The 27,370-nt window shown below is 41.3% G+C and overlaps 1 protein-coding gene across 1 annotated transcript in view; it reads right to left on the bottom strand.

Annotated features, from left to right (window-relative positions):
* LOC129818593 (leucine-rich repeat-containing protein 75B-like) overlaps positions 1 to 27,370 on the bottom strand; it is a 60,486-nt gene that overhangs the window by 15,975 nt on the left and 17,141 nt on the right. Inside the window, exons 2-3 of the mRNA XM_055874642.1 lie at positions 16,708 to 16,836; positions 12,397 to 12,509 (exon numbers count right to left, since the gene is read on the bottom strand). Of these exons, the coding sequence (XP_055730617.1) occupies positions 12,397 to 12,509; positions 16,708 to 16,836 (242 nt within the window). The remainder of the gene's footprint in view (positions 1 to 12,396; positions 12,510 to 16,707; positions 16,837 to 27,370) is intronic.

Below are 27,370 nucleotides of genomic sequence, written 5' to 3'. Positions count from 1 at the left end.
GTCTCCCACACTATCTCCAGAGGTAGTGTGGGAGACATCTCTTCAAGAGAGATTTGAATCTAGATCTGTCTCTTTAGACTACACAAGTATCTCTCCTGGACCTAGTTTGTGTCGTCAAAGAAGTGTAGTGTAAAGAGGCCCTACGATGCTGGGCTCATTGGGAAATGTGCCATTCATTATGGATAAGGACCATGGATGACTCCTTTAATTTCTCTACAAGGTGGAGGCTAGACATTTTAACCATTATTTTACCAGGTAAGTTGACTGAGAAAACATTCTCATTTACAGCAATGACCTGGGGAATAGTTACAGCGGAAAATGCAAACTGGGGATGATTAGGTGACCATGATGGTATGAAGGCCAGATTGGGAATGTAGCCAGGACACCAGGGTTAACACCTCTACTCTTACGATTAGTGCCATGGGCTTTTTAGTGACCATAAAGAGGCAGGACACCTGTTTAACTTCCCATCCAAAAGGCAGCACCCTACACAGGGCAATGGGATATTGTTTTAGACCAGAGGAAAGCGTGCTTCCTACTGGCCCTCCAACACCACTTCCAGTAGCATCTGGTCTCCCATCCAGGGACCAAACCTGCTTAGCTTCAGAAGCAAGCCAGCAGTGGGATGCAGGGTGGTATGCTGCTGGCAAAGAACAATGAGAGATTGATTGGATTACCTAGAGTATACAAGAAACTAGACCGACTACTTAATCTATGAGGAGGAGACTTTTATACTCAATCAAATGGGTAGGGGAGGGACAACATGAGGCAATGTTCTCAGATAAGGTACTTACAATGACATACCACTCTGTGACCTGATAAGACATTTCCCTTTTTCATTCTCTATTTCATTCTAAGTAAGCATTTCACTCGACTCTAAAAGGAAGTCTATATTTAGATGTATATTTTCCTCCCACATGTTGTTTACTCATTTCACCTCCTTTTCTCACCTTGAGCATGTCTCTCAGGTTATTAAAGGGTCAGGAGGGATGAGTCAGAGTTGTCATGACCTTTTTGTAGAGAGACCTCAGGGGATGCCTGCCGAGACTCTCTGGAAATAGGTTAAACACATTGAAACAGCTGACACCGGGAAAACAGGCAGATGAGTGATGTAAATAAATCAATGAAGGAGAAGTGCTTCAGTATCATGAACAACTTTGTCCTAGACTCACAAGTCTACTGGAGTCACTGAACAATGGTAGTGACACAACAGGTAGCAATAGAATGACAGAACGCTGTTGTGCTCCTGAGCAGGGTAGCTAATTAACCTGAACTGCCTGAGTAAACCAACGTCAACCTGTATACAATACTGCATGCTTAGCTGAACAAGCAAGCCAATGAAAAGCATACTACAATGTCCTTGTGAGTGTATGAGTGAATTTGAGGGACAGAAATAGGCAAGAAAGACCAATGAAGTTACATTGCTTGGGATGTGCAAAAGTAACCTTGGCAGTATCTTTTTTTTCGCACTGTATCAAGTCGTTTCACACCTTTGGATCAGTGTGAAATTGACAGTCAATCAAACGGGGCTTGACACGTGCTGAGTTGACTGAAACCCTACCTACTCCACCTGCCTTGGATAAACCTGTTACCTCGTGTCACAGCCAGAGTGTATGTGGAAGTGTCTAGATGTGTGGGTGTGTCTGTGCAAAGGTTTGTGTGTGCAAAGGTAAGAGTGCCAGCAGTGTGCTAGGGATAGCAGTGAGGAACAGGCTGTCAAATGCGTGGTTGGTACTATATGTAACCTAATCGTCTGATTCTGTAGCCTGTGTCTGGGTCAGATATCAGAGCCCCTGGTGGACAGCCTCACGTGTAGCAGAAAGATCGAGTCAGAGTGGATATATTCACCCACATGCACAGCTGATAAGACCTGTGTGAGGTCAGTACAGGTCCATCAAAGCTGGGACCGAGAGACTGAAAAACAGCTTCTATCTCAAGGCCATCAGACTGCTAAACAGCAATCACTAACTCAGAGAGGCTGCTGCCTAGATAGACACTCAAATCACTGGCCACTTTAATAAATATATCACTAGTCACTTTAAACAGTGCCACTATAATAATGTTAACATATCTAACATTACTCATCTCATATGTGTCATGATGTTGCCTGCTTGGGTACTGCAAACCCCATCCCCCTCTCCCTGCCTCTCCCTTTCCTACCACAACCCATGCGGTGATCACAGAGAGATGTCGTAAATTCCTGAGAATCTCCTCATGGCCAACAGTATTATAGACAGAGGGTAAACTTTCAGGACAAAGGAATTCTCTTCCACCTCACAGAACTTGAGGTACGAACATATTTCATGTTCCTGCAAAAGTAGGAAAGATCGGTGAAGATCCCAGCTATTAACATGTCCATTTGTCCCCATGTGGGAAACTCAGGAGAGACTGTGGGACCACATTACCATACCGCTGTTTATATAATAACCTCAGATATGAGGTTTACACCTGTTTGTTGTATAAAATGAATGAGTGAGTATGATACTGTTTGTATAATTGTGTAATATGATTTTGAACTGTTTAATGAAGGAAAATACAAATCCCTGTTGTATTTGAACTAAATCCAAGGACCGCCCTGAGCCAGTTGGGTCAGAGACCATGGCACCACCCCTCTCTGCTATCTGAATAAAAGCCAACTCTAAGAAATTACCATTTAGACCATGTTTATCCTCAATGGGGAGAACGAAGGTTAATGTAACATTGCTGAATCTTTAACCATACCACGTGGTTAAAACTCTTATACTAATAATAACACGTTTTGATATTGACTACTAGTCTGCAGCTAGGAATTCGGTATCATTGGACGCGAAGAAAGACAACCGCCGAAACATCCATTCTATAACGAATGTCACTCTGAACTCTCCACAATAACTACGACAGAAGGAACTCCAACAAAACAAACTTCTCTCCAACGATCAAGACAACACACCGAGCGTAAATATATATACACTGCTCAAAAAAATAAAGGGAACACTTAAACAACACAATGTAACTCCAAGTCAATCACACTTCTGTGAAATCAAACTGTCCACTTAGGAAGCAACACTGATTGACAATAAATTTCACATGCTGTTGTGCAAATGGAATAGACAAAATGTGGAAATTATAGGCAATTAGTAAGACACACCCAAAAAAGGAATGGTTCTACAGGTGGTGACCACACACCACTTCTCAGTTCCTATGCTTCCTGGCTGATGTTTTGGTCACTTTTGAATGCTGGCGGTGCTTTCACTCTAGTGGTAGCATGAGACGGAGTCTACAACCCACACAAGTGGCTCAGGTAGTGCAGCTCATCCAGGATGGCACATCAATGCGAGCTGTGGCAAAAAGGTTTGCTGTGTCTGTCAGCGTAGTGTCCAGAGCATGGAGGCGCTACCAGGAGACAGGCCGGTACATTAGGAGACGTGGAGGAGGCCGTAGGAGGGCAACAACCCAGCAGCAGGACCGCTACCTCCGCCTTTGTGCAAGGAGGTGCACTGCCAGAGCCCTGCAAAATGACCTCCAGCAGGCCACAAATGTGCATGTGTCTGCTCAAACGGTCAGAAACAGACTCCATGAGGGTGGTATGAGGGCCCGACGTCCACAGGTGGGGGTTGTGCTTATAGCCCAACACCGTGCAGGACGTTTGGCATTTGCCAGAGAACACCAAGATTGGCAAATTCGCCACTGGCGCCCTGTGCTCTTCACAAATGAAAGCAGGTTCACACGGAGCACATGTGACAGACGTGACAGAGTCTGGAGACGCCGTGGAGAACGTTCTGCTGCCTGCAACATCCCCCAGCATGACCGGTTTGGCGGTGGGTCAGTCATGGTGTGGGGTGGCATTTCTTTGTGGGGCCGCACAGCCCTCCATGTGCTCGCCAGAGGTAGCCTGACTGCCATTAGGTACCGATATGAGATCCTCAGACCCCTTGTGAGACCATATGCTGACACATGCACATTTGTGGCCTGCTGGAGGTCATTTTGCAGGGCTCTGGCAGTGCACCTCCTTGCACAAAGGCGAAGGTAGCGGTCCTGCTGCTGGGTTGTTGCCCTCCTACGGCCTCCTCCACGTCTCCTGATGTACTGGCCTGTCTCCTGGTAGCGCCTCCATGCTCTGGACACTACGCTGACAGACACAACAAACCTTTTTGCCACAGCTCGCATTGATGTGCCATCCTGGATGAACTGCACTACCTGAGCCACTTGTGTGGGTTGTAGACTCCGTCTCATGCTACCACTAGAGTGAAAGCACCGCCAGCATTCAAAAGTGACCAAAACATCAGCCAGGAAGCATAGGAATTGAGAAGTGGTGTGTGGTCACCACCTGTAGAACCATTCCTTTTTTGGGGGTGTCTTACTAATTGCCTATAATTTCCACCTTTTGTCTATTCCATTTGCACAACAGCATGTGAAATTTATTGTCAATCAGTGTTGCTTCCTAAGTGGACAGTTTGATTTCACAGAAGTGTGATTGACTTGGAGTTACATTGTGTTGTTTAAGTGTTCCCTTTATTTTTTGAGCAGTGTATATATTGATTGCAATTGTTCCCGAATGAGTGAGCGTTCATGTGTAAGGATTAGCATGTCAATTGTTATAATTATGGACTCTGTAGTGAATTCTTAGTCGAACGCCATTTTCCCTTTGTCTAACAGCCGCAATGCCGGTTCAGCCCACTAGGGCATATTGCTCCCATCATTTCATGTAACTATTTTAAGCTTGTTTGTTTGTTTGTTTATGCATTTAGTAATTAGTTAGTAATAAATAAATGATTTAAGACAATTGATGTATGGATGACTCATAGTGAAGACTGTGTTCGTGCAGATAATCAACAATTTACGACGTTTGGAATGAGACTAACGTGAGGTAGAGTAAATACATCATTAATTAGAAGACTATTGATCAGATATGAAAATATCTGAAAGGTTATATTGGGAAATTATAACTTTGTAATCTAATAACTTTCCCTGGTGCCCTCGAATTCATAGTTAATTAGTTACGTTATTACTCAAGTGATAGCGTAATCCCCAATTACAGGAATCTTTTATAAAAACTATAAGTCTTCAATTTAACGATAGCAAAGACACGACATATGTATATACTGTACCTTATACCATCTATTGCACCTACCCTATGCCGCTCGGCCATCGCTCATCAATATATTTATACAGTTGAAGTCGGAAGTTTACATAACCCTTAGCCAAATACATTTCAACTCAGTTTTTCACAATTCCTGACATTTAATCCTAGTAAAAATTCCCTGTCTTAGGTCAGTTAGGATCACCACTTTATTTGAAGAATGTGAAGTGTCAGAATAATAGTAGAGAGAATTATTTATTTCAGGTTTTATTTCTTTCATCACATTCCCAGTGTGTCAGAAGTTTACATACACTCAATTAGTATTTGGTAGCATTGCCTTTAAATTGTTTAACTTGGGTCAAACGTTTCGGGTAGCCTTCCACAAGCTTCCCACAATAAGTTGGGTGAATTTTGGCCCATTCCTCCTGACAGAGCTGGTGTAACTGAGTCAGGTTTGTAGGCCTCCTTGCTCGCACCTTTCAGTTCTGCCCACAAATGTTCTATAGGATTGAGGTCAGGGTTTTGTGATGACCACTCCAATACCTTGGCTTTTTTGTCCTTAAGTCATTTTGCCACATCTTTGGAGGCACATCCACAGGTACACCTCCAATTGACTCAAATTATGTAAATTAGCCTATCAGAAGCTTCTAAAGCTATGACATAATATTCTGGAATTTTCCATGCTGTTTAAAGGCATAGTCAACTTAGTGTATGTAAACTTCTGACCCACTGGAATTGTGACACAGTGAATTATAAGTGAAATGATCTGTCCGTAAACAATTGTTGGAAAACTTACTTGTGTCATGCACACAGTAGATGTCCTAACCGACTTGCCAAAACTATAGTTTGTTAACAAGAAATTTGTGGAATGCTTGAAAAACGAGTTTTAATGACTCCAACCGAAGTGTATGTAAACTTCCGACTTCAACTGTATGTACATATTCTTATTCCATCCCTTTAGATTTGTGTGTATTAGGTAGTTGTTCGATTACTTGTTAGACATTACTGCACTGTCGGAACTAGAAGCACAAGCATTTCGCTACACTCACATTAACATTTGCTAACCATGTGTATGTGACCAATACAATTTGATTTGATTTGCTAACAGCCCAACAGCCATTAAAGCACTGAACGCCAGTATCTTACTCTTTTAACCATTGACCTAAAGCTAATAATGCTTTCTATTGAGCTGCTTGGATAACCGTTGACCCATGCAGCTGATAATGCTTCTGAATGATGAGTTTAGTATGAGTGTAGTACCATATAAAGGGATAAAAATAAGTATCAATTGGGTTAGAAGTAGAAGTAGTATTTATTTACTGAGCATGCACACACAGCATAGAGCATTTAACTCATATTCACTGACTTCCTTTATAACTTCAAACCCTCATCAGCTAGTACTGTGCAATGCGTTTATTACTACATGGGGAATGTTGTCTTACGGTATCCACTTAATTGGCTGCAGGCAGGGCTTCTTCCTATTTTTACTGAGCTAGATTCATCACTGGATGTCGTTATTAAGACCTCAGATGACGGCGACGGCGTCAGTGATTGCCTGGAAGTAAAGATAAGTAATGAAATAACATCTGCTATATGAGCAAATTCTCCTCCGATTGTGCTGTAAGAGCAATTTCAGGGTATTAAAGAATATGGAGTTGATTAATTTGAAATCCAATGCAAATGTAGAAAACTTTATAAACATGTTCAGCGAGACTCAGTGATTTATTATAAGGAGGACACTATAACATGCTATTGCGGACACTAATCAAATAGACTTTCAACTCTCCTGGGACACGATTCCAAACAATAAAGGACAAAATGGCTCTGTACCTTATACAGTGCTCTAGGACTGAGCTGACTGAAATAATACATTTTATGCATGAGCTCTGAAAGGAATACAATGGATTCTATTCCATCTCTTCTGTGAAAATAATGACATTTCCTGTGGCTGGAAAGCAGGCTATTGCACATGTAATAAGTATTTTCTTTCCTATACATGAGAGAACAGATCTATAGCTGTAACCTGTTTACTGTAAGACGAGGTGGGAGGAATGAAAGAAACACAGGGGTTCTAATGGGTAACCTTGTAGTGCCCCCTCCCTTCTCCCACCCACCCACCCTCTCTCTTTCTTTCCCTCCCTCATCTCTCTCTCTATGACAGAAGGTTTTCCCTAGAGCCCCAGCTCAGACCTACTCTGTTCTCTCTGTGAGGAAACTGTTGAACAAAATGGACTCTTAAAAGAAAGAAAAAAATCGATGTGCGAAAAAGGATTTTAAAATAGGACCAACCTGAGAGGGAGCGAGAGAGAGGGAGCGTGAGAGAAACAGAGAGAGAGAGAGAGAGAGAGAGAGAGAGAGAGAGAGAGAGAGATAAAGAGGATAAAAGGGGAAGATTACTCAAAATCATAAAGACATCAATTGAGGAAAAGCATCACTTTATGTAAAGTATACCTATTATCAAACATTGTTAAATACCTATTATCATTGAAACAGTGAAACCATTATGAATTCTAAATGCTACTAGTATATTCACAGCACAAACTCTTTCAAAGTCTTCTGAGATTTTTCATTAAGCCTGGAAATGTACTTGAATAGAAATGGGTTGACGGCAGGGTGGCGCTGGCAGCATTTTCATTTACCGCACACTTGAGAAATGTACCGGACCCATATGCATTTGGTGCGTAACCTGATTAGGGCGTCCATCCAGGGTGCTCAGAATAACAGAAATCCCATTTTGATTATGGTAATTCATATGAACAGGACATACAAGTCGAGGATGCAACGATGTGCGATACTTCTTACCGAATTCTGATGTACACTTTGAAGACGTTAGAATTCCTTTCCACATTTACTTTCCCCCAGCCAACAAGATGAGTAATGAACAGCAAAATCACTAGCCTATGTCAATCTACTATCCCCCATAGAACAAAATCGACATATTCTATTGTTCAGTTTGTGGAGAAAGAAATAGCCTATTCCAAACAGACTCTGGAACAGTTGTGGGACGATAGTGCCCAAATTCATACAACCAGTGGGCCTAGGTTACATATTAAATAGCAAAAAATCTGATGCAACAGATCAGAAAGTTTAGCTTAAAATGTTGATCAATTATTCTTTCTTCACATTATAGCTAAGCGCAGTGATGCACACTGCAATGTTTGTTCCATAATGCAATTAGCGGGAAAACACAGTTTTAAAAAGGGCACCGTGCATGTGGTTTCATGTGACAGAGATATCATTTAGAAAGAGGGGAGATCTAATATGCAACAACTAGCATGGGTTGCTAATAGGACTAGTATTGTGCCTTTGGCTACAAGACAATGAAAGAAAGTTGATATTAAATCATTGTCCACGGATATGGTATGACTTTGGCTAGGTTATTTGAAAGCAAGGTAAGACATGCCTCATAATAAACTCATCAAAAAAAGAAACGTCCTCTCACTGTCAACTGCGTTTATTTTCAGGAAACTTAACATGTGTAAATATTTGTATGAACATAACAAGATTCAACAACTGAGATATAAACTGAACAAGTTCCACAGACATGTGACTAACAGAAATTGAATAATATGTCCCCGAACAAATGGGGGGTCAAAATTAGGTCAAAAGTAACAGTCAGAATCTGGTGTGGCCACCAGCTGCATTAAGTACTCCTCCTCATGGACTGCACCAGATTTGCCAGTTCTTGCTGTGAGATGTTACCCCACTCTTCCACCAAGGCACCTGCAAGTTCCCGGACATTTCTGGAAGGAATGGCCCTAGCCCTCACCCTCGGATCCAACAGGTCCCAGATGTACTTAATGGGATTGAGATGGGCGACGTTGTTACCGGTGATGTCTGGTGAGGACCTGCCTTACAACAGGCCTCCAAGCCCTCAGTCCAGCCTCTCTTAGCCTATTGCAGACAGTCTGAGTACTGATGGAGGGATTGTGCGTTCCTGGTGTAACTCAGGCAGTTGTTGTTGCCATCCTGTACCTGTTCCGCAGGTGTGATGCTCGGATGTACCAATCCTGTGCAGGTGTTGTTACACGTGGTCTTCCACTGCGAGGACGATCAGCTGTCTGTCCTGTCTCCCTGTAGTGCTGTCTTGTGTGTCTCACAGTACGGACATTGCAATTTATTGCCCTGGCCACATCTGCAGTCCTCATGCCTCCTTGCAGCATGCCTAAGGCACGTTCACCCAGATGAGCAGGGACCCTGGGCATCTGTTTTTTGGTGTTTTTCAGAGTCAGTAGAAATGCCTCTTTAGTGTCCTAAGTTTTCATAACTGTGACCTTAATTGCCTACCGTCTGTAAGCTGTTAGTGTCTAACGACCGTTCCACGGGTACATGTTCATTAATTGTTTATGGTTCATTGAACAAGCATGGGAAACAGTGTTTAAACCCTTTACAATGAAGATCTGTGAAGTTATTTGGATTTTTAGGAATTATGTTTGAAAGACAGGGTCCTGAAAATGGAACGTTTCTTTTTTTTACTGAGTTTATGTATTAAAACGATCAGGTTTCAAACGATTCAGTATATGTTTTCAAAATGCATTCTGCCTCCAGTTCATTGCAAAGTGGTGTGTGATGCTGATGAGGCCTGCCTTCTGTTGCCTGTGCATTTGCTGTTTGAGATTTTCCACTCAAAGGCTCTGTATTTGTATGCTGTACGCATGTGATAAATAAGATACATAACCAATATACTGTACACGTGCCAATTTAATTCCACTAAATTATGCAAATTAACCTATACACCAATAAACATGACCAGTCAAATGTATTTAAAGTACATTGACTGGTATTTCCATCAATGAATAGGCTAAAAAGCATCATTTCGCAATGAGATTTTTTCTTCTTCTCCCGGACAATTGGTCGCCACCAATTTTATTTATCGGGTGTAATTTATCGGCTTTTCAATTTTTTATCGGTCAAAATGCGGCTATTACCAGCTAACGGAACCATGGTTGATGGGGTTCCTTCGCAGTATGGCTGAGGCTGTCTGGCTGGGTAGTTAGTTAGGGTTGAAGAAGTGAGGAGAGAGTCTGTCTGACTGGGTAGTTAGTTAGGAATGAGGCAGTGATGAGAGAGGCTGCCTGGCTGGGTAGTTAGTTATGGTTGAAGAAGTGATGAGAGAGGCTGCCTGGCTGGGTAGTTAGTTATGGTTGAAGAAGTGATGAGAGAGGCTGCCTGGCTGGGTAGTTAGTTATGGTTGAAGAGGTGATGAGAGAGGCTGCCTGGCTGGGTAGTTAGTTAGGAATGAGGCAGTGATGAGAGAGGCTGCCTGGCTGGATAGTTAGTTATGGTTGAAGAAGTGATGAGAGAGGCTGCCTGGCTGGGTAGTTAGTTATGGTTGAAGAAGTGATGAGAGAGGCTGCCTGGCTGGGTAGTTAGTTATGGTTGAAGAAGTGATGAGAGAGGCTGCCTGGCTGGGTAGTTAGTTATGGTTGAAGAGGTGATGAGAGAGGCTGCCTGGCTGGGTAGTTAGTTATGGTTGAAGAAGTGATGAGAGAGGCTGCCTGGCTGGTTAGTTAGTTAGGGTTGAAGAAGTGATGAGAGAGGCTGCCTGGCTGGATAGTTAGTTAGGGTTGAAGAAGTGAGGAGAGAGGCTGCCTGGCTGGATAGTTAGTGAGGGTTGAATAAGTGAGGAGAGAGGCTGCCTGGCTGGGTAGTTAGTGAGGATTGAGGCAGTGAGGAGCGAGGCTGTCTGGCTGGGTAATTAGTGAGGGTTGAGGCAGTACGGAGAGAGGCTGCCTGGCTGGGTAATTAGTGAGAGGAGGCAGTGAGGAGCGAGGCTGTCTGGCTGGGTAATTAGTGAGGGTTGAGTCAGTGAGAAGAGAAGTTGCCTGGCAAGGGTAGTTAGTTAGGGTTGAGGCAGTGAGGAGAGAGGCTGCCTGGCTGGGTAGTTAGTTAAGATTGAGGCAATGAGGAGAGAGGCTGCCTGGCTGGGTAGTCAGGGTTGAGGCAGTGAGGAGAAAGGCTGCCTGGCTGGGTAATTAGTGAGGATTGAGGCAGTGAGGAGCGAGGCTGTCTGGATGGGTAATTAGTTAGGATTGAGGCAGTGAGGAGAGAGGCTGCCTGGCTGGGTAGTCAGGGTTGAGGCAGTGAGGAGAGAGGCTGTCTGGCTGGGTAATTAGTGAGGATTGAGGCAGTGAGGAGCGGGGCTGTCTGGCTGGGTAATTAGTGAGGGTTGAGGCAGTGAGAAGAATAGCTGCCTGGCTGGGTAGTTAGTTAGGGTTGAGGCAGTGAGGATAGAGGCTGTCTGTCTGGGTAATTAGTTAGGGTTGAGGTAGTGAGAAGAGAGGCTGTCTGCTAAGAGGGTTGAGGCTATGAGAAGAAGGACGGTTTACAGCGAGGAGCCTGCTGCCAGAGCAGAGTCTGCTAATGAACACAGTGGGAGAGCCAGCCTCGTTATTGTTGACATCTTTTGAAACGTTGCAACAAGGAGACGGGCTAGGAGGTTCGACTGGGGCTGTCAAACATCTCACAAACTAGTTTAATTGCTCAGGGAGATAGAAACACATGAAGATCATTAGATTGTTTTCTTCCTCCTTCCCCTCAAATGCACCTGCTTGGCAATTAGAGCTGGAGACCATTTGCAGTTCTGTCTATTCTTTACACAGCGTTTCTCCAGCCGAATCTGTCTGATGTTTTATTTCATTAAAACCTTTCTGTTATTCATTATGATTGATTTGTTCATTTATTTCTGGGTGAGATAAGTCTACGGCACCATGGCAGTTGTCAAGCTGTGCAGTGAGGCGACAGTACACTCCCCAAGAAACTGAAACTGACCAAGTGAACATGATATCCTGCCCCAAACAATAGGCTACTACACAGGTCTATATTATAGGACCCCAATACAATAACTTATTAGACTTTGTGGCAGCTGGTGCTGCTGTATAATTATCTAACACAGGGCTCTCCAACCATGTTCCTGGAGAGCTACCATCCTCTAGGTTTTCACTCCCAACCCTAATTTAGTGCACCTGCTTCTACAAATTAGCTGGTTGATAAGCTGAGTCAGGTTCGTTACAAGTGGGGTTGGAATGAAAACTTACAGAAGGGTAGCTCTCCAGGGACAGGGTTGGAGAGCCCTGATCTAGCACATTAAATCTTAGCAGGTATTGTATAGTAAAGCGCCTTAGCCCAATGTCAGGAGTGACTTATCTCTGACACACACTAAACACGAGACTGTCTTGTTTTAGAGATGCTAGTGGGTGTAGAAGGTTCTAGGGCATGCGTACCGTATCACTGCTCTGATGTCAGTTTGCTGTTAGCTGTTTATTCGTTTGCATCGGTGTTATGGCAGTAGCTGTCCCGGTGTGTGGATGTGCAAACGGGCAGACGGACGGACTCACCAGGCCTGCGACTTCCTCCTGGGCACGCTCTGTCTCATCCACTTGGAGTGAGGGGTCAGATGGAATATCAGCTGTCTGCAGATCTTGTCGGACGACTTCAGGGTGTCCTTCTCCTGTAATACACACATATACAAAAACCCACAAACCCACACACTTTAATCTCCTTTGCTGGCGGCTACAGCTGAAAAAATGCCTCAAAAGGTTTCAAAGGGCTTAAAAAGTGTCAGGCTTTCAAATAGAGGAATAATCAAATGACTGCTCTATTTGACTTTCTGAAGTGAATTCATGTAATGAAAACATGCTTATTTTCCTTTCCGACATCATGAACAACTGAATTTGACCCCTTTGTTGAGAATTGGTTCAATATCCCAGGTGATGTACATTGTATATGTATAAAGTACATAACTTTACTAAATCATATCCAATCGAATGACCGTATCCATATTATACAGTGCTGAATATATTGCAAGAGATTGAAAACTCTTAGGAATGTGTTTACAACAAATGCATCTGTTGTTCTGATTTCAAGGTAGTCTTAACCACATTTAGCACAACAGGTAAACTTGTGACTCCATAGAATGAATTTATACATTTAGAAGCCCAAGGCAGAACATATTGGATACACATATTTCAACGGACCATTGTATCACTTACGGCCTTGCAACCCCTATTATGACACATTGAGCTGTGGAGAGGGGGCTGTTTCCTTTGTTCCTAGAATGTTGGTTTAAAAGGTAGTTATTTATAATTGTCTGATCCCCTTCACTTATCACTCTACAAATAATCCAACCTTTTGACTGCTTTCACCAAATGATCTCAAGGCTCTTCTCATTTGTCCATCCAACATGGTTGCCTCGAGCATTTTATACATAAAAATATGCTTTAGCATCTCTGTCAGTCTCCCTCTCTTTTCCTCCTTGGTCTCGCTCCAGCTCTTGCTACCTCTCTCTCCACCCCCCCTCCTCTCTCTCTCTCTTGCTCTCCCTTCCTCTGTCAAAGACTTTAAACGGATTGGGTTGAGCAGAGCAGGGTAAATCTAATTAATGGTACAACACAACAACAAGAAAGAGGCAATGCAGCAAAAGAGAAAAAAGACAGGGGCAATTTACTTCAGGCGATTAACCATTCCCACTCCTCCCACTCTGTGTGGCACAAAACATGCCTCATACACTTCCAACCTTCCGGCGTTTCGTTTCAGGCAATGAAATGACAGTGAGAACACCATTACAGTATTTGTTATGTTAAATCTTGGTGGGAAAGGGGTTAACTGAATGGAAGTAGTCTTAGACGAGCTATTGACTCTAATCTGGAAATAACATGTTCTTCTCTTTGATGTGAATTTGGGCATTGTCAACATGGAATCTGTTTAACATTGTTCAAAACATGTTTTTCACTCAAATTCAACACGATTCTGAATATTCATAGACTTAGACGACCACAGGGCTCTTGAGTTAGATATACAGTTCTATAGTTGAATGCACAATAATAGTAATGAAGCAGTGAAGCGTTTTGATGAGTTGTTGTTTGCATTTGATTGTCAATCCCTTGAAGCATAGAGGTAGAGGAAGAACCGTGACTGGACCTGCAGCTGAGGCCCTGAGCCACAGCAGACCAACTCACTAAATCCCTGTCACATTTCACTAACCCTGCCAAGGCACCACCCCCTAGGCATACCACGTCATTTCAAGATAATTATGTCATTTTTTGGTCGAGACGTTCATCAATGAGACTACAACCTATATTCACCCACTCAAAAAGACAGCCAAAAGTTTGTTGAATTTCCAATGTGTTATCACTGCACTTTCAACCATTTAAAAGCACAGCAAAGTTCAAATCAGATATTTTGTTTATTTATACAACAGCTTAATGTGTTATCACTGTGCTTCATCTAATAGCACAACCAAATGACCTGGATTGCAGTTGAGATTACATGTGATGAATGCCGTTCCAGATTCTGTGCAGATTATTACAGCAATTGTGAAGATCTCTATAGACCTGCAATATCCTATGCATGCTTTCCTGAATATGCACGTCTTATATGATTACATAAGAAGAAATGTGTAGTAATCTCAAAATGTGACCATGGATGTGTGACTTATTTTAAGGTTGAATGTTACATTAGTTTGTAGTTTGCCTTAACTTTAGGCCATTTACTGTATTAGCAAAAGTAATATTGAATTGTGTTTGGTTGACAACGCAACATTTCAACATCATGTCTCCATCTCAACCAAAAATCTAAGTTAAAGAATATAAATACATCTAATGAAATCAAACTTTAAATGCACTTTAAAATCAAGTTTGATTTGAATGACTTCTATTATTTAACTTAGATATTTGGTTGAGATGGAGACATGAATCCAACATATCAATTATGAATTTGTAGACAAACTGGAATTAAAGCCAGACTAAGTCAGTGGAACAGATGGAACTATCCAAGCAGAAGATACATCTCCTTCAAATGTTGATGTTTGGTTGCGTTGACAACCAAACACAATTCAATATCACTGAATATCATAACATTTGAAATCAGGGGTTTAAACCCTTGGTCTATTGTATTGTTTTTTGTGTGTTGAATTCTGGGTTGAATTGAAACAATAGCTGTTGATGACTTTGCAAATGCTATATAGGCCTAGATAGCATCATTGATGTTAAAGATAGCATCATTGATGTTATATGAGTGATAAAGGGCGCTTCCACACATCCCCTTCTGATCTGTTTCCTGGACCGGTTGGTACCCTGATCCACGCTATAGAGCATGTGTGAAACGCAAACGAATCCTGGACCTGCGTGACTAGTGGGTCCAAGATCCAGGACAAAAGTAGCAGGTATTTGGAACTTTTTTGCCCGTTGTAAACAAGATAGCTCAATAACGTCATGTAGAATTTGCGTCTTGCTAATCAAACCCTGAAATGGTTAACGTATACTGTAGAATTCTCACAAACGCTCCAGGAAACCAAACCAGGGTATCAAATTTCATATGTGAAAATGCACATTTCATCACATTTCATTTGACCTGGTTAAAACCCTGGATGGGAGTCCAAAGGGTAGCTGTAGATAGATCAATTCTCCAGCAAGAGGTAATGCTGAGCTTATTATTTTTTTCTTCTGATAGTGGATTTAATGTTGAACATCTCACGTTGTTTTAAAGCTACAAAAGTAAACATATTTTATACAAGGTTGTCTATGTTAAAATTTGGTTACCATGATGACACATAGATTCCATGTCATTATACGTTGACAAATTACGTTGCATCAACGTTGATTCAACCAATTTGTTCCCAGTGGGAAGCCAGGCGGTCACAGCGGAGAACACCCCTGCCAACCCCTCATCACCCACTCACCACCCCAAAAATACAAAAATACAATACACACCACCATAGGTATGCTGCCCTTATTGAATGATCTGATTTCAAAGTAGCCTTTTTTCAAAAGTATTTTTCATAATCTGTTAAAGAGAAGAAGTGCTTCATAGTTCAACTTTTCTATCTACTGTATTTCACAATGTGTTGCTAGATCTCTCTGGGCACCAGTTTAAACAAGATGAGCCTATTAGCTGGGCACAGCTGTCTGTCTTTGTTATTATTGGAAAGTGAGCCCCTTCCCTGCATATTCTTCTGGGAAGCCATTTATTGGGAAAAGAGCTTATCAAAAGATGCCTGGTACATCTTTAAAGCAAGGGAAAGGTCAACCACATCAATCTGAGAGATTCAAGCTCCCAGCAAATTCATTTAGACTAGAAGATGATGAAAACAAAGTCTTTTAGGAAGGAGCAAACACTTCTGGCCGAAAACTATATGAGCTATTGTCTGCTTAATTTTTTCCTGGCAGTAAAGTCATTATTTTAGATCAATTGTCCACTATTACCTGTTTTCATGCAAGTGAATACTGAATAAAAAGTAACAAGAAACAGAAGATACTGTGTTGTAAGTTGTGTACTTTGTTGAAATGACACCACACTGTGACTGACCTACTTCTGGCCATTAGTTATAAATAGGTGCCCATGTCTCCGGCACCCCAAGAGTGAACACGTGCACACACACAGGCATCGTTTAGAGCCTAATCATAACGACTGTATGGATACTGGCAGCAGTTGGAAGGCTGGAACCAAACCAACTAGCCTAGCAGTCACATTTCGAAAAGACTGACCGTCATGTACTTGCTCTTGAATTGACCCTTGCAGCTGTGGATTCCTAAACGTTCTATTTTCTGTGCCTGATCTCATTTGATGTTCCCTGACAACAGCACGGCTGAGGAGGTCGAGACAAATAGACAGACAGACAGATGAACAGCCAGACGGTACGACGGGCTTACCCTCTTTGGGCACTGCATGTCTTTGGCCAGGCTGAGCAGGAGCTCATGGGAGATCGGATCCACCAGGTTGAGAAAGGCTGCGTTCTTATAGAGGATATCATTAAGGGATGTTCCCTGGAGTCCCAAGTCCTGTGGGAACACAGAGAAGGAGAGAAGAATCAATCATTAGTGTTTCCTTTCAATCATTCCAAAGTCCAACAGAGTGTGAATTTCAATATTTTTAAAGTGAAAGTCATGCATTCAACTGACATGACATGGACTGCTTAATGGTAACAGATTGTCAATGTATTTACATAATCATTTCATCATCCACTTGCCTCATGATGTTCACTTATCAAGCTGAGGATTTTACAGTAAGAGTGTCACATGGGACAAGGCACAGGGAGGGCTGGGGTGTGGCATGAGGGGTATGTGGGGTTAATAAAGCAGGACATTTTCTCCCCAAATAACATTTCAACAGATACATAACTAAAGTGATGTGCTGTACCGTCATTCACCCCTAAAGCCCTGGGTCTTTACACATACTGCACTGAACACACTCCAGTTATCTAAGAACATCCTCTAAAAACACGACGCAGGCACTTAGAGAGAAATGGTTCAAGTCTACAGAACTCCAGTTCCTCACCGTCTTCTCTGGAATTCAAATGGCAGGCGGGTGTGATGTGCAGACTGGTTTAATAAAATGAGGAAAGAGAAAACATCCCCAGAGGTTGTTCTTACTAGTATAATCTGCAGGGTGGCTGCTACTTGCAGTGACAGTGTAAATATATTGAGGCAAAGGAATCTGCAACTTCAGGTAATGCTCTGAGGGCTGCTGCTGGTGAGGGATGTCATCGGGAACCCGAGTTTGAGATGTAACGCTTTGAGACACATCAAAGGGTCTTCGACGTAGCCCTCACCCACCTGCCCTACCGAGGAGGATGACATCAACCAAACAGACACAGCAAGTCCTGAAACAAATGAGCTGAAACCGCAGGCAATATGTGAAGGAGAGGACAAAAACAAAACATCCACCACAATGAAAGGTTAAGGCGGAGTAGAGCAGAGGACAAAAACAAAACATCCACCACAATGAAAGGTTAAGGCGGAGTAGAGCAGAGGACAAAAACAAAACATCCACCACAATGAAAGGTTAAGGCGGAGTAGAGCAGAGGACAAAAACAAAACATCCACCACAATGAAAGGTTAAGGCGGAGTAGAGCAGAGGACAAAAACAAAACATCCACCACAATGAAAGGTTAAGGCGGAGTAGAGCAGAGGACAAAAACGAAATTTGGAAAATATTTCTCCTCCTCTTGCTTATAACTTGGTTTACTAATGTGTTCAGCATCAAATGTGGGGGCTATATAATATCAAGAAAAATTATACAAAATGTTATTTTCTCCTCTTCTGTTCTACAGTATGTGCAAAGCTGCTGTAAATCTGTTTACTTGGTAGACTGTTTACTTGCTGGACATGCAATGTGAAGACAGTATCAGGCGAGGGCATATACATGTAAACTGCTGCAAAGAGGCTGTATAGGAGGAGGCTGGGGACTCATGCTATGTTAAGCAAAACCTACACTCTGACAGGCCAAACACTGAAGGCTACAGTGAAAGCTCTGAGGCAAATTCCCATCAGCACTTTCTACTCCTCCTCCAGCTTTCTGGCTGATTTATTACACTTGAGCTCTCTGGGATTCCCTGACTCCGGGCCATTCTCCAGTGCTCCCTTTATGACAGGGAAACATACCCCAACAAAATACAGTAAACAAGTCCCAAACAACAACAGCATAGAGATAGGCCTATATAGTAGATCATTTTCAAATTAGTATGTTGAAAATGTGTTCAATCATCAAGTAGGTCAACTATGACCAATTTTGTGTAATATTGGAAGAACCCCAGCACAGCCTTGAAGAAAATGCCATGGTTCTAAATCTATTACGCTAGGTATGTTTTTTCTCTGGGTTCACAGTAAACAACATTGTGTGATGTCTGCATTGGTGTGGCGGCTCAACACTGCATGGGTTAATTTGACAGAATAACTGACGTGCCACTGCGTCTCTCATGTTCCACCATCTCTGTGTGAAGGGTGTTTCATTTTGTCACTGACAGTGTGTCTGCGTCGATGTCTCTGCATGAAAGTTGTCTTCAGATCACTCCACAAAGCCTGCTCCGTAGGCTGCCTGCATATCTAATATGATTGCTGTCTTTTCAACCAAGAATTGAGTGCTGAGAGTTTGGAATTTGAGAACACCCATCCCACATCCACAGCTCATTAGGAACCTATTAAAACGTATTGGATAGGGCCCCACAACCAGTCCCGGAGTCTGTTGCCTGCTTTGAGTTTTCTTTGACAATTTGACAAGTGGGATTATTAGACATAATAATCCTCTAAAATTGCTCACATCTAACACTTGCCTTTCAAAAACAACGAATAAAAGGGAATAACAACATAAAACACTGTGACACTTTCTGTGTTCTGAAAGAGTACATTTTCATACAACCAAGTCTTTAATTGTGGATGAATGGCAGAAGGCTACCAAATAAACATTAAACAAACACTGACAGATCATTAGAGCAAGGAATTAAATGTAACTGATTGTGGTGCAACATAGAAGAGAGCAAGAGTCGTAATCTCCACACCAGTCCAATTTGGCCTCCATATGAGAGATGTATAATATAGACATTTAATATCCAGTGCATTCGGAAAGTAGTCAGACGACTTGACTTTTTCCACAATTTGTTACTTACTGTAACGGTCCTGACCTGTTTTATGTTGTTTTTGTATGTGTTTAGGTCAGGGCATGTGTTTTGGGTGGGCAGTCTATGTTATCTGTTTCTATGTTGGTTTTGGTTGCCTGGTATGGCTCTTAATTAGAGGCAGGTGTTTTGCGTTCTCCTCTAATTAAGAGTCATATTTAGGTAGGGTGTTCTCACTGTTTGTTTGTGGGTGATTGTCTCCTGTGTCTGTGTCGATGTTACACCATACGGGATTGTTTCGGTTTGTTTCGTGCGTTTATGTAGTCTGTTCCTGTGTCAGCGTGCTTCGTGTATATGTAAGTTCGTTTGTTCAGGTCTGTCTACATCGTTTTGTTATTTTGTTAGTTATATCCAGTATAGTTCGTTTTCGTCTTTGTCTATTTTGTTTATTTAACAAATCATTATGTATTCACAACCTGCTGCGCCTTGGTTCGATCACTATTCCTCCTATTCCGAAGTTGAAGAGAGAGAGGAACGCCGTTACACTTACAGCCTTATTTTTATTATATTATTATTAAATTATATTTTCTCCCTCATCAATCTACACACAATACCCCATAATGACAAAGCTAAACAGGTTTTTAGAAATGTTATCAAAATAATAAAAAACAACAACTGAAATATCTAATTTGTGACTCGTTTCAGGAAACTAGGCACGTCACGACTTCACAGGAGCACCATTTGAACGTAAACTTTTTTTAAATTTGAAATGCGTTTTTTGGCAGAAATGCCTTCTGGAACGTGTGAACTATCATGTTCCTTAATAACAAACTTGTATGCCATCTGTAAATACGTGGGGAAAAAAGTTAAATTACGAACCTAGATGGGTTAGCCACAGAAAAACAAGCCTAGTTGGGTTATCTACAGAAAAAGTCAGCAACCTTTCCGCTAGCCATGATTGGCTGAGATAATGAGTGGGCTGGACATGCGAGAGATGAGTTTGAATTGGTCTGCCATGTAGCACGCTCCTGTCTAAAACACAAGCTGCTCAGTATGTGTAGGTAATCCTTTAAAATGCTGCTTTTTTGAAAGATATCACGTAGTACAACTGCATAAGTGTTGCTCTTCACTTTCTGGAGGACTGAGTTTTGAAATCAGTGGAATTAGAGTATGATAGCTAAGGAGATGGAGAAAATTCTGCTGTTTGATTGCAAATATGCAGACAGTGTTGAAAAGAGATCACACAGAAGGCTGTTGTATAAAACACCTGTCTCCAGATTACATATTCAAACTAAGGGCAACCATGGCATCCATGATAGAGAGGGAGAAGTGTCCATTCATGCATATGGGTAAGATAGTGTAGCTAGCTACATTTTCAGATATTACACATTTCAAATTTTGTCAGAAAGTGTTTTAATTTCAAGTTAAAGTGTATTGTTAGTTATCTGGCTAATTTTAGCTGGCTGGCTAGCTATCTAATGTTACGTGTAAGATCTGTGTAGTAATATTATTCATATCTCAGAGCCATTTGCTTGGCTAGCTATAGCCTGATGTTAGCTAGCTAACATTGAACCTGGTTGGTTAGCTACCTGCAGATTCATGCAGGGTAGTAACGTTATGAGTTGGGATTATGGTTCATTGATTAGCTAGCTACATGTCTAAACAAAAGACTCCGCTATGCAAGTAACTATTTCAATAGAATGTTTATGATGTCACTGCGACAACTGTCGATAGCTGTAGCTGGTCAATTCTGGCTATCTACTCCGATTTCAGAGCACTCTCGTCTGATTGTGCCAGAGCGCAGAATAATTGACACATTTACGAAAGCTCAACACCCGTTGAATATGGCCGGTGTCAGTAAAAGTTGGCAAAAAAGCGTAATTAAATTGTTGCCAGCAGCACAGTTGCAGTCACCAACACTCTGGATAACATAAAAACAGCCAAACCAGCTCTGCTAGGGCGAGTAAAATGGTGAGCTGTTCTCTCATTTGTGTCTGGAAATAGGTAGCAAGCTAGCCAACGTTAGCCAGTTAGCTTGGGTGCTTGACTGCTGTTAGGTCAGAATGCTCGGATCAACCTTACTCCTAGGCCAGAGTGTCCAGTGTGCGCTCTGAACGCTCTGAGAGCGAAACACACTGAATTTAGGAACAGACAATCTGACATCACTCTGAGTTTACGAATGGCCAGCGCACACTCTGGCACTCCAGGTCAAATTTACAAACGGTGTGTATATACATAGTATAAACCAGGCTTTAGTCTTGAAATCTTTGGTTGTTTAGTACATAGCCTCACATGTGAATCCTTAAAGAGATGGGCGGGGCTAAAGCTTAAGAGGGTGTGAACGATGATGAATGGGTGTAGACAAAGAAGAGCTCTCCAGTTCTTAAAAGAGAGGTTACAAATGTGTCAAATTTCAAAGCAGAATTACTTTCCCATTGTTCCTCAACTGTAGTGTATGATATACAGTATGTAAATAAGGTATTTTTATTTGTAATAAATGTGCAAACATTAAAAAAAAACTTTTCACTTTGTCATTATGGGGTATTGTGTGTAGATTGATGATGAAAAAACGTAATTCATTACATTTTAGAATAAGGCTGTAACATAACAAAATGTGAATAATTTCCGAATGTACTGTACATATGTATAATACATGATTAGTAGGTAGCCTATTCCTTAACATCTAACTATCAGGAGAAGTGGCACCTCACATTACGTTTCAAACAACAATGACTCACTAATCCTCTCAAACACAACTGAGGTAGTAAAATGATGCCCTATTAAGTCTCATTCCAATGGTCATTTTATCTAGCCTTTTATAACCTCAAGGGCACTTTAGTATTTGCTTCCTGCATCACTAAACATATTCTGTGTTAATGCTTTTAATCGTAATGCCTGCTTGCTGATTCCTTGTTTACTGACGAACATAGAGAAAAGTCCAAAGTAATTAACATTAATAGCCCAGAAGAGAGATTGGAGATGGAGATAAGAGTCCGGTCTCATTGATTCCTCTGTGCATCTCCTCTGTGTAATGACTTCCTGTGTGCTGTGCTGTGCTGTGCTCTGAAGGAGACATCAGGCATGCTCCAATATCATCCACCATCTCAAGTAGATTAAAACCTTATTAGACCCAGGCAATACCTAAGTGAAAAACCTGAAATGCATTACTTTAATTTATCTGCTTGCTCTGCCCTCATTTAGCCTCACATTGAAGTGTTTTACCATTTTATTTTCAGGACAACCAGGGCTACAAGTAGAACACACACCAATTTGACATAAACAGTTGCATTCATGAGTTTAATTAACAAATGTAAATCTAAAAATAAGGTCTGCCTGATAGAAAATACATGTATAAGAATGCTGTAAGTACAGAAATTGTTGGATAAGTTGGAAATGAATATCTAACTACTCAGTGACAACTGTGTGGAGTTTGTGATAGCAACTATGTGAACGTATTACAGTATTGTTGTGTGATTTAGGTGATTTAGGATGAAACAATAATGGTGTGTGCTCGTATTAGCTCTGATCCCGGTCGATCTGTGATAACACGTGATACTAGAGCAAGAGCAACACCAATGTTCTGTACCAACGCATCTGTCAGTAAACCGATATTATTCGAGAACCTTATATCTGTTGTGTCACTCTACGCCTCCTGTCCTGAGTATTTCTCACTACCTTCTCTAACAGGACACCACCAGCCGTCTAGCTAGCTTGCTATGTCTAGGCTAGCATTCCATAGGAGCAATATAGAGAGATAAATAACATCTACAGTACCAGTCAAAGGTTTGGACTCACCTACTCATTCAAGGGGTTTTCTTGATTTTTTCTATTTTCTACATTGTAGAATAATAGTGAAGACCTCAAAACTATGAAAGAACACATATTGAATCATGTAGTAACCAAAAAAGTGTTAAACACATTTTTCAAAGTAGCCACCCTTTGCCTTGATGACAGCTTTGCACACTCTTGGCATTCTCAACCAGTTTCATGAGGAATGCGTTTCCAACAGTCTTGAAGGAGTTCCCACATATGCTGAGCACTTGTTGGATGCTTTTCCTTCACTCTGCGATCCAACTCATCCCAAACCATCTCAATTGGATTGAGGTCGGGTGATTGTGGAGGCCAGGTCATCTGATGCAGCACTCCATCACTCTCCTTGGTCAAATAGCCCTTACACAGCCTGGAGGTGTGTTTGGGTCATTGTCCTGTTGAAAAACAAATGATAGTCCCACTAAGCGCAAACCAGATGGGATGGCATATTGCTGCAGAATGCTGTGGTAGCCATGCTGGTTAAGTGTTCCTTGAATTCTAAATAAATCCCAGACAGTGTCACCAGAAAAGCATCCACACACCATTACACCTCCTCCTCCATGTTTCCCGGTGGGAACCGCACATGCGGAGATCATCTGTTCACCTGCTCTGCATCTCACAAAGACAAGGCGTTTGCAACCAAAAATCTCAAATTTGGACTCATCAGACCAAAGGACAGATTTCCACCGGTAAAATGTCCATTGCTCGTGTTTCTTGGCCCAAGCAAATCTCTTCTTCTTATTGGTGTCCTTTAGTAGTGGTTTATTTGCAGCAATTCAACCATGAAGGCCTGATTCACACAGTCTCCTCTGAACAGTTGATGTTGAGATGTGTCTGTTACTTGAACTCTGTGAAGCATTTATTTGTGCTTCAATCTGAGGTGCAGTTAACTCTAATGAACTTATCTCCTGCAGCAGAAGTAACTCTGGGTCTTCCTTTCCTGTGGCGGTCCTCATGAGGGCCAGTTTCATCATTGCGCTTGATGGTTTTTGCAACTGCACTTGAAGAAACTTGCAAAGTTCTTGAAATTTTCCACATTGACTGACCTTCATGTCTTAAAGTAATGATGGACTGTCATTTCTCTTTGCTTATTTGAGCGGTTCTTGCCATAATATGGTCTTTTACCAAATAGGGCTATCTTCTGTACCACCCCTACCTTGTCACAACACAACTGATTGGCTAAAACACATTAAGAAGGAAAGAAATTCCATAAATTAACTTTTAACAAGGCACACCTGTTAAAACTTCTTAGGGATCAAATCCCGTTAACGCCAAGTTGTGGAGTCAACAAAAGTTAGAAATAGCGTTATAAATATTCACTTACCTTTGATGATCTTCATCGGAATGCACTCCCAGGAATCCCAGTTTCACAATTTTTTTTCGTTTTGTTCGATAAAGTCCATCTTTATGTCCAAATACCTCCTTTTTGTTTGCGCGTTCAGTTCACTAATCCAAATGCACTAAGTCCAGACGAAAAGTCAAAAAAGTTCCATTAAAGTTCGTAGAAACATGTCAAACGATGTATATAATCAATCTTTAGGATGTTTTTATCATAAATCTTCAATAATATTCCAACCGGACAATTCAGTTGTCAATAGAAAGCAAAGAGAATGACCGTCGCGCTCACGGCCACGCGCGAGACACAACTAATGGCTTTCAGGCTGACCACTTGTTGAAACAGCTCTTATTCGCTCCCCTTTCACAATAGAAGCCTGAAACAACTTTCTAAAGACTGTTGACATCTACTGGAAGCCGTAGGAAGTGCAATCTGACCCCATTTACACTGGATATTGGATAGTCAATCACTTGAAAAACTACAAACCTCAGATTTCCCACTTCCTGGTTGGATTTTTCCAGGTTTTCGCCTGCCATATGAGTTCTGTTATACTCACAGACATCCTTCAAACAGTTTTAGAAACTTCAGTGTTTCCTATCCAAATCTACTAATAATATGCATATCCTAGCTTCTGGTCTTGAGTAGCAGGCAGTTTACTCTGTGCACACTTTTCATCCGGACGTGAAAATACTGCCCCCTATCCCAAAAACGTTTTCATCAATTTATTCTAGGTGACTACCTCATGAAACTGGTTGAGAGAATGCCAAGAGTTTGCAAAGCTATCATCAAGGCAAAGGCTTGCTACTTCGAAGAACCTCAAATATAAAATACATTTAGATTTGTTTAACTCTTTTTCGGATACTACATGATTCCATATCTGTTATTTCATAGTATTGATGTCTTCACTATTATTCTATAATGTAGAAAATAATAAAAAATAAAGAAAACACCTTGAATGAGTAGGTGTGTCCAAACTTTTGACTGGTACTGTACATAAAGCACGACAGTATGATAGACACTTGGTCATGGGATGTCCAATGATCTTCTATGTAAAAGAACCCTTACCTTCTAACGACCATTGTGCGGCTTGTGAGCATCATAGAGCAAGACAGACGTGCGTGTTTTGTGAGAATCTCAGCTTTTCATTTTCACAAAACACGCACGTCTGTCTTGCTCTATGACGCTCACAAGCCACACAAGAGTCGTTAGAAGGTAAGGGTTATTTTACATAGAAGATCATTGGACATCCTCCCGTGTCTCACAAACAACGCTCTCTTTCAGCCCCTGTTAATCGCACACGCTAATGGTTGGTATCCGCGGAAGCAAAATAAATAGATGTTTAAAAGGGGTTACAAGCACTAAAATACAGACTCAAAGCGTTAACTCCAAATCCAGCCTTCCCTGAAAGAAAAAACAGCTTTTCCACTCATTGAGGAAAAACAGCAGAGCTACAAGAACTACTGTGTTGTTAAAGTGGATCAGTGGAACAGTGTGAGTTGATATAGGTTTCATTCCCACCTGACTGGACCAGTGTTTTTATCTAGTGGGCGGTTTTCTTATCAAGTTGCATTGATGTGTTCATTAAAATGATCTATCATCGGATCAAAAGTGTAATGGGTCGAAACAGCAAGTGGGAAGAGACTAACTGTCTATCTATGTTGTACAGAATAGATATAGAGATGTCAAACGTTCAGCCTGCTGCACAATCACTATGGAAGCGCTAGTCTAGAAGTGCCCTGTTAAATTGTGGTTAGGAGCATTTTTAAACTCTCTCCATGTTAAAGTAGTAAGAAATAGATGTACAACTGTGAGTGTGATTAATCTTAAATCTAAATATTAAATTATTTTGACATACGTAAAAAATAATTAGTAGGCTAATTTCCCCATGGTAGACAGAACGTCTTAGTACAATCACCACACAAAAATGACAGGAAATACATATCATTTTTACCTCAGATTGGTGGTGTTAGTATAAAAGTTAATAATCATCATAATCTTACAAAAACAAATCAATGTCTTTGGTTTAGTACAAGTGTTTCTGTCTGTAGTGGGACTTTAAGGCCATAGTGGCAAGAAAATATTAGATAAACATCTCTGGCCTCACATGAATTTGCAGATTTGAGGGTTAAGCTATCATTCAAATGAAAGCCAACCCCTGTCGCTATTTAGAAACCAATGTGAGGTGTTGATTTCCTTGAAATTGTTCAGTCAAAAAGTGAGTGTTGTGATACCTTATTCTTATTGGCTGTCTGCCGTAAACATTTTCTCACAGAGATATGAGTTAATAAATGGCTGCTACAGGCTCTCATTTATCTGCTGGTATATGTAGTCCATTGAGTTTTGCCTGTTAGAAGAGCGCAAGCGGTACATATCTACGCTTTTCTTTACCAGTTTCATTGATTTCAATACAAATATTGATGTTTGTGATTAATATGCACACGCTATTGATTACAGTAGAACAAGCTCATCAATTCCAATCTAGAGTGGCCCCCTGGTAAAAATGGGTGCGAAAGCAGTTTACAAGGTACGAATTTACAAGAGTGACGTGTGTGTGTAGGGTAATTTTCCTTGTCTTCAACATATCACAGTTTATTTCAACATATTGATTTTGAATTTGGACATCTAAAACCGATGTTTTGACACTGGGCTATACATCTATTATTCATGAAAACAGGAAGCAGCCACAGTATCATGTTAAACTTATGTTTTAGAAATATAAATAACTCTACTTAATTTGGTATAAACTACTGAATGAGACAAAAAAAACGTGCTATAATGTATTGATTTTCATGAAATACAGTGTATGTGAAATCGTGATAATATGTTTGCCCTGCCT

The sequence above is a fragment of the Salvelinus fontinalis genome, chromosome 21 (genome assembly GCF_029448725.1).
Source record: "Salvelinus fontinalis isolate EN_2023a chromosome 21, ASM2944872v1, whole genome shotgun sequence".
Lineage (NCBI taxonomy): Eukaryota > Metazoa > Chordata > Actinopteri > Salmoniformes > Salmonidae > Salvelinus > Salvelinus fontinalis.
The sequence above is the reverse complement of the archived record's forward strand: the minus strand, read 5'-3'. Positions and strand labels throughout refer to the sequence as shown.